The following is a 15,814-nucleotide window of genomic DNA, read 5'->3' on the forward strand; positions in this document are numbered from 1 at the left end:
AAAGATAGCTGGATTTTTATTGTTTTGTAAAAGATCTTGGGTGATTGCATGAAGTATAACAATCGAGTAAAACTGTTGTGTGTGCTCATTCCTTGTTTAGTTCCACTTCTGATTATACCTGATTTAGCAGTGTACAGTCAGAATGGTGTCTCTGATTGTACCTGATTTAGCAGTGTACAGTCAGAATGGTGTCTCTGATTGTACCTGATTTAGCAGTGTACAGTCAGAATGGTGTCTCTGATTGTACCTGATTTAGCAGTGTACAGTCAGAATGGTGTCTCTGATTGTATCTGATTTAGCAGTGTACAGTCAGAATGGTGTCTCTGATTGTACCTGATTTAGCAGTGTACAGTCAGAATGGTGTCTCTGATTGTACCTGATTTAGCAGTGTACAGTCAGAATGGTGTCTCTGATTGTATCTGATTTAGCAGTGTACAGTCAGAATGGTGTCTCTGATTGTACCTGATTTAGCAGTGTACAGTCAGAATGGTGTCTCTGATTGTACCTGATTTAGCAGTGTACAGTCAGAATGGTGTCTCTGATTGTATCTGATTTAGCAGTGTACAGTCAGAATGATGTCTCTGATTATACCTGATTTAGCAGTGTACAGTCAGAATGGTGTCTCTGATTGTACCTGATTTAGCAGTGTACAGTCAGAGGGCCCAAGTTTGCGCCCCCCGCCCCCGCCCCCCCGCGGTGCGCCGACTTTGTAGAACAAAAGCCGCGCCTAAAACTTACCTCGGTATTCTCCCCATTGCTGGAACGTTGCAGGCCCTTGGCGCAGCGCAGCACAAGCTGTGGGGGGCGGAGCCAGGTCCCGGTGCTGAAAACAGTGCCGGGATCTGTGCACATGCGCGCTCCAGGCCGCCGAGGCTGCATGGGAGGGGTCCGAAGCATGCCGCCCCTAGCCCTGGCCGAATGGGCTCACTGGGGCGGCAAAGATCGGACTCGGGCCTCCCTCCTCTTCATCGTCAGCTCCTGCTCCGGCACCACCCCCCCCCCCCCGCCTCCCCACCCCCATTCAGGTCCGCTCCCGCTCCGGCTCCCCCCCCCCCCCCCACCCTCCCCGTTCAGCCGTTCCCCCTCCCTCCACGTCCTCAGCAGGACCCGCCCGCCCAGCAACTTGCTCGGGGCGGGTTCCGCCCGAAGATTTTGGCCCAGCTTCCTCTCGCCAGCCGGGCCCGTTCAGCCTCCCCCGCTCCCTCCCTCCTCTCCTCCCCCCTCTCCTCTCTTCCCCTACCTCCCTCCTCTCCTCTCCCCCCTCATCTCCTCCCCTCCCTCCCTCCTCTCCTCCCCTCCCTCCCTCCTCTCCTCCCCTCCCTCCCGCCTCTCCTCTCCTCTCGCCCCTCCTCTCCCCCTCTCCTCCCCCTCCCTCCTCTCCTCTCCTCCCCTCCCTCCCTCCTCTCCTCCCCTCCCTCCCTCCCTCCTCTCCCCCCTCCCTCCCTCCTCTCCCCCCTCTCCCTCCTCTCCTCACCCCCTCCTGTCCTCCCCTCCCTCCCTCCTCTCCTCTCCCCCCTCCTGTCCCCCTTCCTCTCCCCTCCCTCCTCTCCCCTCTCTCCTCTTCCCTCCCCTTCCCTCCCCCTCCTCTTCCCTCCTCTTCCTCCCCCTCTTCTCCCTTCCCCCCTCCCCCCTTCCTCCCCCCACCCCTCGTGTCAGAAACACAGAGAGACACTGACAGAGAGAGAAACATTGACAGAGAGAGAGAGAGAGACTGGGTGGGGGGGCGTCCCAGCACTCTGTTGGAGGGCTCCCGGTTCTGCAGTCGGTGAGTAGAAACTTAATTTTTTGTTTATTGATTTTTTAATTACTTAAAAAAATATATTTTTTTTGATTGACTTATTGGTTGATTTATTGATTTATTTATCATTTATTATTGATGATGGCTCTTTATTTGTAAAAGCGACGCGTTTCATGTTTGTAAACATCCCTTCCCACCCCCCCCCCCCCCCGCTGCCATCTCTCGTTCCCTACGCCTAATTTATAAGTGTAGGCAAGGTTTTTCTGAGCATACAAAAATCTACACTTACTCCATTCTAAGTTAGTTTGGAGTAAGTTTTCGCTGCCTAAACTTGCAAAACAGGCGTAAGTGGCTGGACACGCCCCCTTTTGAAAAAAAAATCTGTTCTAAAATGGAACTATTCGAACTGACTAGAACTGGAGCAAATTAAATGCCAAGAATTGCAATTTCTAAGATGTTCCATTCTAAACTAGTTGCTCCAAAAAAATAGGAGCAACTCAGGCCAAAAATTGAGCCCAGAATGTTGTCTCTGATTATATCTGATTTAGCAGTGTACAGTCAGAAAAAGAAAGATTAGTAAAGACAAACATAGGTCCCTTGCAGTCGGATTCAGGTGAATTTATAATGGGGAACAAAGAAATGGCAGACCAATTGAACCAATACTTCGGTTCTGTCTTCACGAAGGAAGATACAAATAACCTTCCGAAGGTACTAGGGGACAGTGGGTCTAGTGAGAAGGAGGAACTGAAGGATATCCTTATTAGGCGGGAAATTATGTTAGGGAAATTGATGGGATTAAAGGCCGATAAATTCCCGGGGCTTGATAGTCTGCATCCCAGAGTACTCAAGGAAGTGGCCTTAGAAATAGTGGATGCATTGGTGATCATTTTCCAACAGTCTATCGATGCTGGATCAGTTCCTATGGACTAGAGGGTAGCCAATGTAACACCACTTTTTAAAAAAGGAGGGAGAGCGAAAACAGGTAATTATAGACTGGTTAGCCTGACATCACTAGTGGGGAAAATGTTGGAATCAATCATTAAGGATGAAATAGCAGCGCATTTGGAAAGCAGTGACAGGATCGGACCGAGTCAGCATGGATTTATGAAAGGGAAATCATGCTTGACGAATCTTCTGGAATTTTTTGAGGATGTAACGAGCAGAGTGGACAAGGGAGAACCAGTGGATGTGGTGTATTTGGACTTTCAAAAGGCTTTTGACAAGGTCCCGCACAAGAGATTGGTGTGCAAAATCAAAGCACATGGTATTGGGGGTAATATACTGACGTGAATAGGGAACTGGTTGACAGACAGGAAGCAGAGAGTCGGGATAAACGGGTCCTTTTCAAAATGGTAGGCAGTAACGAATGGAGTGCCGCAGGGCTCAGTGCTGGGACCCCAGCTCTTTACAATGTACATTAACGATTTAGATGAAGGATTAGAGTGTAATATCTCCAAGTTTGCAGATGACACTAAACTGGGTGGTGGTGTGAGCTGTGAGGAGGACGCTAAGAGGCTGCAGGGTGACTTGGACAGGTTAGGTGAGTGGGCAAATGCATGGCAGATGCAGTATAATGTGGATAAATGTGAAGTTATCCATTTTGGGGGCAAAAACACGAAGGCAGAATATTATCTGAATGACGGCAGACTAGGAAAAGGGGAGTTGCAACGAAACCTGGGTGTCACGGTTCATCAGTCACTGAAAGTGGGCACGCAGGTACAGCAGCCGGTAAAGAAGGCAAATGGTATGTTGGCCTTCATAGCTAGGGGATTTGAATATAGAAGCAGGGAGGTCTTAATGCAGCTGTACAGGGCCTTAGTGAGGCCTCACCTGGAATATTGTGTTCAGTTTTGGTCTCCTAGTCTGAGGAAGGATGTTCTTGCTATTGAGGGAATGCAACTAAGGTTCACCAGACTGATTCCAGGGATGGCTGGGCTGTCATTTGAGGAGAGACTGGATCAACTGGGCCTTTATTCACTGGAGTTTAGAAGGATGAGAGGGGATCTCATAGAAACATATAAGATTCTGACGGGACTGGACAAGATAGATGCGGGAAGAATGTTCCCGATGTTGGAGAAGTCCAGAACCAAGGGACATAGTCTAAGAATAAGGGGTAGGCCATTTAGGACTGAGATGAGGAGAAACTTCTTCACTCAGAGTGTTGTTAACCTGTGGAATTCCTTGCCGCAGAGAGTTGTTGATGCCAGTTCACTGGATATATTCAAGAGGGAGTTAGATGTGGCCCTTAGGATTAAGGGGATCAAGGGGTATGGAGAGAAAGCAGGAAAGGGGTACTGAAGGAATGATAGAAACATAGAAACATAGAAAATAGGTGCAGGAGTAGGCCATTCGGCCCTTCGAGCCTGCACCGTCATTCAATGAGTTCATGGCTGAACATGCAACTTCAGTACCCCATTTCTGCTTTCTCGCCATACCCCTTGATCCCCCTAGTAGTAAGGACTACATCTAACTACTTTTTGAATATATTTAGTGAATTGGCCTCAACAACTTTCTGTGGTAGAGAATTCCACAGGTTCTCTGGGTGAAGAAGTTTCTCCTCATCTCGGTCCTAAATGGCTTACCCCTTATCCTTAGACTGTGACCCCTGGTTCTGGACTTCCCCAACATTGGGAACATTCTTCCTGCATCTAACCTGTCTAAACCCATCAGCATTTTAAACGTTTCTATGAGATCCCCTCTCATTCTTCTGAACTCCAGTGAATACAAGCCCAGTTGATCCAGTCTTTCTTGATATGTCAGTCCCGCCATCCCAGGAATCAGTCTGGTGAACCTTCGCTGCACTCCCTCAATAGCAAGAATGTCCTTCCTCAAGTTAGGAGACCAAAACTGTACACAATACTCCAGGTGTGGCCTCACCAATGCCCTGTACAACTGTAGTAACACCTTCCTGCCCCTGTACTCAAATCCCCTCGCTATGAAGGCCAACATGTCATTTGCTTTCTTAACCACCTGCTGTACCTGCATGCCAACCTTCAATGACTGATGTACCATGACACCCAGGTCTCGTTGCACCTTCCCTTTTCCTAATCTGTCACCATTCAGATAATAGTCTGTCTCTCTGTTTTTACCACCAAAGTGGATAACCTCACATTATATTATACCCCACATTATACTTCATCTGCCATGCATTTGACCACTCATCTAACCTATCCAAGTCACTCTGCAGCCTCATAGCATCCTCCTCGCAGCTCACACTGCCATCCAACTTAGTGTCATCTGCAATTTTGGAGATACTACATTTAATCCCCTTGTCTAAATCATTAATGTACAATATAAACAGCTGGGGCCCAAGCACAGAACCTTACGGTACCCCACTAGTCACTGCCTGCCATTCTGAAAAGTACTCATTTACGCCTACTCTTTGCTTCCTGTCTGCCAACCAGTTCTCAATCCACGTCAGCACACTACCCCCAATCCCATGTGCTTTAACTTTGCACATTAATCTCTTGTGTGGGACCTTGTTGAAAGCCTTCTGAAAGTCCAAATATACCACATCAACTGGTTCTCCCTTGTCCACTCTACTGGAAACATCCTCAAAAAATTCCAGAATATTTGTCAAGCATGATTTCCTTTTCACAAATCCATGCTGACTTGGACCTATCATGTCACCTCTTTCCAAATGCGCTGCTATGACATCCTTAATAATTGATTCCATCATTTTACCCACTACCGATGTCAGGCTGACCGGTCTATAATTCCCTGTTTTCTCTCTCCCTCCTTTTTTAAAAAGTGGGGTTACATTGGCTACCCTCCATTCCATAGGAACTGACAGAGTCTAAGGAATGTTGGAAAATGACTGTCAATGCATCCGCTATTTCCAAGGCCACCTCCTTAAGTACTCTGGGATGCAGACCATCAGGCCCTGGGGATTTATGGGCCTTCAATCCCATCAATTTCCCCAACACAATTTCACGACTAATAAGGATTTCCCTCAGTTCCTCCTTCTTACTAGACCCTCTGACCCCTTTTATATCCGGAAGGTTATTTGTGTCCTCCTTAGTGAATACCGAACCAAAGTACTTGTTCAATTGGTCTGCCATTTCTTTGTTCCCCGTTATGACTTCCCCTGATTCTGACTGCAGGGGACCTACATTTGTCTTTACTAACCTTTTTCTCTTTACATATCTATAGAAGCTTTTGGAGTCCGTCTTAATGATCGGCCATGATCTTATTGAATGGCGGTGCAGGCTCGAAGGGCCGAATGGCCTACTCCTGCACCTATTTTCTATGTTTCTATGAATGTTGTCTCTGATTATACCTGATTTAACAGTGTACAGTAAGAATATTATTTCTCTGTCACTTACTTGACAAGGACAGTGAAAGGCATCTAGAAATAATACCCAGTGAGTTAATCAGCAGCACGTGAGTTTTCACGCTCACCTCGGGCACTTATCTCTCAGATTAAACATAGAAAATAGATACAGGAGTAGACCATTCGGCCCTTCAAGCCTGTACCACCATTCAATATCATGGCTGATCATGCAACTTCAGTACCCCATTCCTGCTTTCTCTCCATATCCATTTATCCGTAAGGGCCACATCTAACTTCCTTTTGAATATATCTAATGAACTGGCATCAACAACTTTGTGGTAGAGAATTCCACAGGTTAACAACTCTGAGTGAAGAAGTTTCTCCTCATCTCAGTCCTAAATGGCCTACCCCTTATTCTCAGACTGTATCCCCTGGTTCTGGACTTCCCCAACATCGGGAACATTCTTCCTGCATCTAACCTGTTCAGTCCCATCAGAATCTTGTAAGTTTCTATGAGATCCCCTCTCATCCTTCTAAACTCCAGTGTATAAAGGCCCAGTTGATCCAGTCTCTCCTCACATGTCAGTCCAGCCATCCCTGGAATCAGTCTGGTGAACCTACGCTGCACTCCCTCAATAGCAAGAACGGCCTTCCTCAGATTAGGAGACCAAAACTGAACACAATATTCCAGGTGAGCCTCACCAAGGCCCTGTACAACTGCAGTAAGACCTCCCTGCTCCTATACTCAAATCCCCTAGCTATGAAGGCCAACATACCATTTGCCTTCTTCACTGCCCGCTGTACCTGCATGCCAACTTTCAATGACTACTTCATCATAGGCCATGTTTGGGATCGTTGTACCTTTGCTCAAGCCCCAAGAGAACGTATCTGGAAAGTAACTCTTGACATTAAAATTCTGTACTGCAATTTCTGATTTAAAATTACAGTCCCGGAATACTTCATAAACTGTGATCTTTATTCCAGCAAGGCCATGTCTGTTTTCAAAGATGATGTTGAACTGTTGAAAGGTTTGGAAGTTAAGCAATCCCGATCACACAGAGATTAAGGACCCGAACTTGGTCAAAGCTAAGGCCTGTCCAAGTGCCGCCCAAAGGATCGCCGAGAGACCTGGCGGTACTTTGGCCGGGAGATTCCTCAAAAAGATCTGCAAAGACCGCCCGGCGGCAAAATACCGACTGACGCCGTGAATCTAGGCGGCAGCGGGCGGGAGCTCCCAATCTCGGCGGCAAATCCAATCCTCGCCAACGTGCCGCCGAGGATTGAGTCGGGTCCAGGGATGGGGGAAACACTGGACAATAAAAATTTACACAAAAAAAAACACTGGACAATCTTCAGGGGACCCCATCCACCTGAATCGCTGAAAAAATAAATAAAAGAAGTTTACTAACCTTTTTTTGCAGGTCTTCATATTTACCGCTGGGGGTTAGACCTGACTCCACCCAGCGGTCCTTCTCCCTGCTGCCGCCGACTCCCGCCCGGAACAATCTGCCAGCTCGGCGGGCGGGAGGACACTTAGCCATCTTGCGCTCTAGCGGCCGTCAGCGGGCGGTGCCCAGTGGTCCTCCCCTCCCGCCGGCGGGAGACCTGGAGGAAACTGGCACCGAGGGGAGACCGCCCAAAAAGCTCGGCGGCAGTCGGTGACAGCGGGCGGTGAGTGCACCGAGCTCGGGGCTATAATGTTTCTCTCTCTTGTATTTCAGCGCAATCCCCCGATTATAGTCAATGATCTATTTGAAGATATCAAGGATGGAGTGATGCTACTTGCCCTGTTGGAGGTTCTATCTGGACAGAAACTGGTGAGTTTATCAACTTAAATTAGCACAGAAACTGGTGGTCGCCTCTTCCCCGCTGGGTCAGTGAATGGCTGAACAATACAGACTCGGACCGAAGCAGCTGACCGACGCTGGGACTGTGGTACCCATGTTACTGTTGGTCTCAGTGCCCTATGTTAGGAAGAGAAAATTTAGAAGAATCTTACAGGACAGAAGGAAGCCATTTGGCCCATTGTGCATTTATCCAATTTGTTTTTGAAATTTACTATTGAATCTGCTTCCACCACCAGTGTATTTCAGATCATAACAACTCACTCCTCATCTCCCCTTTAGTTCTTTGCCAATTATCTTAAATCTGTTTTCTGGTTACCCACCTTCCTGCCAGTTTTTCCCTATTTACTCTGACAAGACCCTTCATAATTTAATGGTTCTATTAAATCTTCTCTGCTCTAAGGAGAACAATCCCAACTTCTTTAGTTACTCCACAGAGAACTGAAGTCCTTCATCCCTGGTACCGTTCTAGTAAATCTCCTCTGCACTCTTTCCAAGGTCTTGAACATAAGAACATAAGAATTAGGAACAGGAGTAGGCCATCTAGCCCCTCGAGCCTGCTCCGCCATTCAACAAGATCATGGCTGATCTGGCCGTGGACTCAGCTCCACTTACCCGCCCTCTCCCCATAACCCTTAATTCCCTTATTGGTTAAAAATCTATCTATCTGTGACTTGAATACATTCAATGAGCTAGCCTCAACTGCTTCCTTGGGCAGAGAATTCCACAGATTCACAACCCTCTGGGAGAAGAAATTCCTTCTCAACTCGGTTTTAAATTGGCTCCCCCGTATTTTGAGGCTGTGCCCCCTAGTTCTAGTCTCCCCGACCAGTGGAAACAACCTCTCTGCCTCTATCTTGTCTATCCCTTTCATTATTTTAAATGTTTCTATAAGATCACCACTCATCCTTCTGAACTCCAACGAGTAAAGACCCAGTCTACTCAATCTATCATCATAAGGTAACCCCCTCATCTCCGGAATCAACCTAGTGAATTGTCTCTGTTCCCCCTCCAAAGCCAGTATATCCTTCCTTAAGTAAGGCGACCAAAACTGCACGCAGTACTCTAGGTGCGACCTCACCAATACCCTGTACAGTTGCAGCAGGACCTCCCTGCTTTTGTACTCTATCCCTCTCGCAATGAAGGCCAACATTCCATTCGCCTTCCTGATTACCTGCTGCACCTGCAAACTAACTTTTTGGGATTCATGCACAAGGACCCCCAGGTCCCTCTGCACCTCAGCATGTTGTAATTTCTCCCCATTCAAATAATATTCCCTTTTACTGTTTTTTTTCCCCCAAGGTGGATGACCTCACACTTTCCGACATTGTATTCCATCTGCCAAACCTTAGCCCATTCGCTTAACCTATCTAAATCTCTTTGCAGCCTTTCTGTGTCCTCTACACAACCCGCTTGACATCCTTCCGAAAGTGTGGTGCCCAGAATTGGACACAATATTCCAGCTGAGGCCTAACCAGTGATTTATAAAGGTTTAGCAACACGTCCTTGCTGTTGTACTCCATGCCTCTAGTAATAAAGCCAAAGATCCTATATGCTTTTTTTAAATAGCCTTCTCAATTTGCCTTGTCACCATCAAAGAATTGTATGTGAACCCCAAAATCTCTCTGTACCTGAACCCCCTTTAGAATGGTACAAAGGTTCCTGCTCCTGCCTGTCTCCCAATAATCACTATTGGAAGTGTTTGTGTGGATGTTAAGATGAAGATATAATCGGGTTTGGCCGCAATGCACTACATGATCAAACAGCCACTAAACATTCATTGCCAAACCTCACACATGAAGGATCGCCGCTTGGGTAAGGTAGCTTGTTCTCACAAAGCTGGACCCCAGTAAAGAGCTGACATCCTTGGGAAAGGTGATGAGTGGATGGGAGAGAAGATATGTTGCAGGCTCAGTCTTGGCTGCTGATGACTCTCTTAACTTCAGAGGGAATGCAAGTTGTAAATTCAGGGCCACAGGTCTACTGCTGATCCATGAGCCCGGCTCCCACTGGGAATGCATAATACAACAGGTCTCCTTTCATCTCATGGGCATCTGACGATTGAGTCACAGTCTCATACTGCACTGCTGTCTGACTTCTTAAAAGATTCAATCTCGGGTTGTGGGCGTCGCTGGCAAGGCCAATATTTATTGTCTATGCATTATTGCGCTTGAGAAGGTGGTGGTTAGCCATCTTCTTGAACTGCTGCAGTCTGTGTGGTGAAGGTACTCCCATAGTGCTGTTAGGTAGGGAATCCCAGGATAGTGACCCAGCGATGATGAAGGAACATTGAATATGTCCAAATTAGGATGGTGCGTGACTTGGAGGGGAAATTGCAGGTGATGGTGCTCCCATGCGCTTGCTGGCCTTGTCCTTCTAGGCGGTGGAAGTCGCGGGTTTGTGAGGTGCTGTTGAAGAAGCCTTGGCGAGTTGCTGCAGTGCATCTTGTAGATGGTACACACAGCAGCCACAGTGCACCAGTGGTGGAGGGAGTGAATGTTTAAGGTGGTGGATGGGGTGCCAATCAAGCGAGCTGCTGTCGAGCTTCTTGAGTGTTGTTGGAGCTGCACCCATCCAGGCAAGTGGAGAGTATTCCATCACACTGCTGGCTTGTGCCTTGTAGATGGTGGAGAGATTTTGGAGAGTCGGGAGGTGAGACACTCACCGCAGAGTACCCAGCCTCTGACCTGCTCTTGTAGCCACGTTTTTCATGTGGCTTGACCAATTGAGTTTCTGGTCAATGGTCCTACTCAGGATGTCGCTGGGGGAGGATTCGGCGATGGTAATGCCATTGAATGTCAAGGGGAAGTAGTTAGGCTTCCTGCTGTGTAAGGGGAGGGGGGGGATTAGGATTAGGGAGAAGTGGTGAGTATCACTCCACCCTGAAAGGCCTCATTGCCCCTGGAGTTTGCAGAGGTGAAGAGAAAGGCCAGAGCCTCTTTGAAGTTATTTATCAAAATATTTAAATGCACTGCTTGCAACATCAGTACTTTGATGCAACAGCTTTGGGGGAAAAGTATATTTACGATTAATTTGCGTTCCATTTTTGCAGCCTGGTGAACAAGGCCGTAAGTTAAAGCGCATCCACTGGGTAAACAACATCGGAACAGCTTTAAAATTTCTCGAGGGCAGACGGGTAAGTGGGAATACCAGCTCTGTGTTCTCTGCGTTTCTGTGTGAAATCCTTCTCTTTGGGTCAGTGTTTCAGTGATCACATGTACATCCAGTCGGGACTAAGCAAGCGCTCATCCAAACCGGAGGTATTCCTCAAAATGTAGTTAATTGGATTGGTTGCGATTTCAGTGCAAATGTTTGCCGGTGTGTCATATATTCTAAGATTCTTTACCTGAAGCTGATAGTCAGTGATATGTCGGCACAGGGACTTCTCACTGATGGTCATAGCTCGGGTCTTGCACTTCGGTACAGATGGCACCATGCACATGTGTGGATCAAAATGATGGATCTGCTGGCCTTTCTCAATGGCCAATTGGATAAAAGTATCTGCCCGGTCTTCTGATAAGCTTTAGGGCCTAGAAGGTCACGGGTTCAATCCCCAGTCTGTGCTGCTGTTAGTTTTGATGCTACAATTAGTCTCAGTGTCTGTGGTGAAGACAAATCAGGCCAGGAGTGTGGCTGCTGTGTGCTGTTCACTAACCCCTGCTGGAGTGTGTACATTGAGTGAGAACAGGGCCAGGCTTGGCTGTTGATGGTCTATAGTACAGCGACTTGATACACACTGGCCAAGTGTGCATGTGAAGAATGATAGCCTTTCAAGAGGTAGTGTCACATTGAAAGCCCAGCCTTTGAACCATGATTAGCACCAGCTCCCGTGATACTTCTCTGACGGTTTTAAATATTTAGGTTTAAACCTTAAACTCACAGAACCCTCTGATGTCATTGGGGGACTGAGGAGTGGGTAGCTGAACCCATTAGTGCCAGAGAGTGGATTATTGCATGTGGGTGAAGTAACTGTGTACTCTGGTTTAAACCTTTGAACCACGCAGGTTTACACCGCAGGAAGAGGTCAAATCATTGTGACTGAATCCATTGCCCTGCTCTGCCACCATAGCCCTGTGTCCTGCTCTGCTTCAAATGCTTATCTACTCTTCATTCAGGCCGTGGTCTCTGCCTCAACCGTTCCTGTGGCAAAGCAATTCCTGCCCCAACAACCCTCAGTTCAGAGAAGGTCCACGAAGTTGATTCCTGAGATGAAGGGGTTGACTTATGAGGAATGGTTGAGCAGGTTGGGCCTATACTCATTGGAGTTTAGAAGACTGAGAGATGATCTTATTGAAATGTATAAGATTCTGTCTGAGGACGCTTGACAGGGTAGATGCAGAGAGGATGTTTCCTCTCGTGGGGGAACCTAGAACTGGGGGCATTGTCTGAGAATACGGGGTCACCCATGTAAAATGGTAATGAGGAGGAATTTCTTCTCTGAAGGTCATGAATCTTTGGCATTCTCTACCTCAGAGAGCTGTGGAGGCTGGTCAGCGAATATATTTAAGGTGGAGATAGACAGATTTTTGAAAGATAAGTGAGTCAAACGTTATGGGGAGTGGGCAGGGAAGTGGAGTTGAGTCCATGATCAGATCAGCCATGATCTTATTGAATGGCGGAGCAGGCTTGAGGGACCAATTGGCCGATTCCTGCTCCTATTTCTTACGTTCTTATTCTTATGTTCTCTGTAAAGAAATTTCTCCCGACCTCTCTCCTCACTCTCAGTGACAATTCTAAATTGATGATTCTTCATCAACGACTCCCCAGCCAGAGGAAATAGTCTTTCCTTATTCACCCTATAAAAACCCATCATGATTTAAAACCTCTATTAAAACCTCTTGCCATTCACTGCTCCAGTGGAAGTAGTCCCAGTATCACAAGTCTCTCTTCATAACTGTAGTTTCCTATCTCTGGCACCGTCCTGCTTTCAGTGATTGTTGGCTAGAACTTTGCGGAGTGCTGCTGCGTGACAGGATGGGACCTCTGCCCACCAATCTTCCCCGGTGTTGTCCCTGTCCCTTGTCCCAGGGATGAGGTCATTAACATAAAAAGGTGGGCGCCCGGTGAAGTTTATGGGGATGGGGTGTGGAATTTCGAACGGTGCCTTGCTGCTCTGTGCAGGCGAGGGGTTGGGCCGGTCTGGCTATATCGGCCGAAGAACGAATGTTGTTCTATTCTGAACTCATCCTTTGGTGCAATTGCTGCTTTCCTCCCGGCAATCGCTGTGATCGAGTGCCGATGGGAACAGCACTGCGGGCCCCACTCACACTTGGTGTGCGTCTGCTTCGGAGAGAGAGCAAGTGGAAGAGTCTTCTCTGCACCCTGCTGGGATTCCGTATCGGGGCGCTGATCCCCACTATAATGGGGACCCATCCCAAATCCGACTCCCGCCCGCCCAGATTCCCATGCCAGGAATAGCTCGGGATTTGGGTGATTGTATCTCCAGTGGTGTTGCTTTGCCGCCTCACGCTGTCTGATGTAGTGTGACCTTGAAGGCAGTTTCCTTGGTAACGTTATTGGTGCTGACTGCGAAGAATAAAATGTGTGAAACTCAACAGAAATAGACTGGCGAAAATAACAAAAGACTGCTAACTGTTACTGATCGGAAATAAATACAGGTCTTCCGAATTACTTGTTAACATTACATCAGGAATTTAAAATTATAGCAAAATCAAAACACTGTGGATGCTGGAAATCTGAAGTCCAAACAGAAAATGCTAATCACCAACCTGAAACGTGGACTCTGTTTCTCGGCCTGACCTGCTGAGTGCTTCCAGCATTTTCTGTTGTAGTTTACGATTATATATTTGACTATGAAAATGTTAAAGGGGTTGTCTATATCAGCTTCTGGTTATTATTACATTCTACCATTGCATGCAGCTGTTGTAGTGTGGTGTGAATGGACACAAACCCGGGGGCACAGGGGGTAATTGGTGTGGTAAATGGAAAATTGACACATATGCTAAAGAGACACTTTTCCAAGGCTGGGGAAGAGGGAGTTCTTGCATTGTGACCCGATGTGGTCTGGGTCCCAGTACAGCAAAACCAAAGCAAACTCCCATTTTATGCTTAACATCTTAGCATTTTATACTTAAAGTCAAAATGCTTTGGGGAAAATTGAGCCCAGAGAAACTATTTCCTCTGGTGGGGGAAATCAGAACAAGGGTGTGTAACCTTAAAATTAAACCCAGGCCATTTAGGAGTGCAATCAGGGAGCACATTTTCCCACAAAATCTGGAACTCTCTCCCCAAAAGGCTTAGAGGGTTAAATTATGAGGACAGGTTGCATAAACTTGGCTTGTATTCCCTTGTGTTCAGCAGATTGAGAGGTGATCTGATCGAGATGTTTAAAATGATAAAAGAATTTGATAGGGTAGACACTATGGGCTCAATTTTCCCCAGTGATTTGCGGTGTTTTTTTTGAGCAGGCTGCTCTTTTTGGCCTAAGTTGAAAAGCCACAGTCCGGGCCCATTCTCATTCCCTGGTTCACGAGAGAGAGAGAGAGGTTGCTATGTGTTTTCCAGTTTTTTTAATGTGTTGGGAGCGGGCTGTATGCTTCACTTTGCAGCCTCAGCTCGCATTGTGTCCCTGTTTACCATGGCAACTCGATCTTTTTGGTGCAGATCAAGGCTCCACCCCCAAAACTAAAGGTCGGGTTAGGCCACGCCAAAATGAAGAAATCCAACGGCGAAACTTAGAATATTTTTTTTGGCGTACTTGGGGCCCCCAAAAATCGGGTGTAACTCTTCAAGTATGTCAAAAAAATGCTTTGGGGAAAATTGAGCCCAGAGAAACTATTTCCTCTGGTGGGGGAAATCAGAACAAGGGTGTGTAACCTTAAAATTAAACCCAGGCCATTTAGGAGTGCAATCAGGGAGCACATTTTCCCACAAAATCTGGAACTCTCTCCCCAAAAGGCTGTGGATGCTGGGAGTCAATTGGAGCTTTCAAGACTGAGATCGCTGGATTTTTATTAGGTAAGGGTAGAAAGAGATATGGAGCAAGTGTGGATCAATGGAGTTGAGGTACAGATCAGCCATGATCTAATTGAACGGCAGAACAGGCTCGAGGGGCTGAATGGCCACCTCCTGCTCCTGTCTTCTGCTATGTTCTGCCATTGGCCTCCTGCAGGTTAATGCACTTCAAGCAAACAGGCTAAGGCCTGAGTTCAAACCTCAGATAGAGGAATGTCATAAGAAGCTGTTAAGTGTTTGTGAGCTGATATCGCTGACAGGAAGCTATAAACCAAAAACACAGTGAGCTGGCTCTGGTAAAGTGAAAGGCTTGCATTGCGAACGGACAGGAGTGCTATGGGGCTCACTCGTCCGATTGTGAAATTACATTTAAGACAGAGAACCAGTAAATAATTAGGCCAGAATTGGATGGAACAGCTGGCAATTTGTGTTTTGCATTGCATGAAGAGAGAGTGGTAGCAGTGTGACTAACCCAATGCAAATTCTCTTCAATTCCTTTCGCACGCTGCCACATACCAGTCCATATACAGAGGATCACCGGTCAGTGATTTCAACATCCACTTTCATTCATTCTCATTTTACAACTTCTGTTATTTTCTTTTTGGTGTTTTATACTCTCCATCTATGGCGCAACAAATTCATTTCTTTCCCTGCTAGTGGCCTAAAAGAGCTTCCCCTGTGTAATGTTTTACCCAGTGGAAATATAGATACCTACCCCGAAATTCAGCATGAATTCTTCACCACATGCACCCCACACTCTAAACTCCTCCCCCTCTCCCCTCCCCGCCCCCCCCCCCCCTCCTCTTTTAAGGCGCACATTAAAACCCACCTCATTGACCAAGCTTTTGGCCACTCCTGCTAATAACTCCACCTTTGGCTCAGTGTCCATTTTTCTGATTATGCATCTGTGAAATGTCTTGGGATGTTTTTCTATGTTAACGGCACTGTATAAATGCATGGTTATTATATTGTCGAGTGCTATTA

General features: G+C 47.0%; 1 protein-coding gene across 1 annotated transcript in view; it reads left to right on the plus strand.

Annotated features, from left to right (window-relative positions):
* Positions 1 to 15,814, plus strand: part of syne1b (spectrin repeat containing, nuclear envelope 1b) — a 420,847-nt gene that overhangs the window by 40,763 nt on the left and 364,270 nt on the right. The window contains exons 3-4 of the mRNA XM_070891000.1: positions 7,733 to 7,828; positions 10,908 to 10,991. Coding sequence (XP_070747101.1) covers positions 7,733 to 7,828; positions 10,908 to 10,991 — 180 coding nt within the window. The remainder of the gene's footprint in view (positions 1 to 7,732; positions 7,829 to 10,907; positions 10,992 to 15,814) is intronic.

This window comes from Pristiophorus japonicus, chromosome 9, assembly GCF_044704955.1.
Source record: "Pristiophorus japonicus isolate sPriJap1 chromosome 9, sPriJap1.hap1, whole genome shotgun sequence".
Lineage (NCBI taxonomy): Eukaryota > Metazoa > Chordata > Chondrichthyes > Pristiophoridae > Pristiophorus > Pristiophorus japonicus.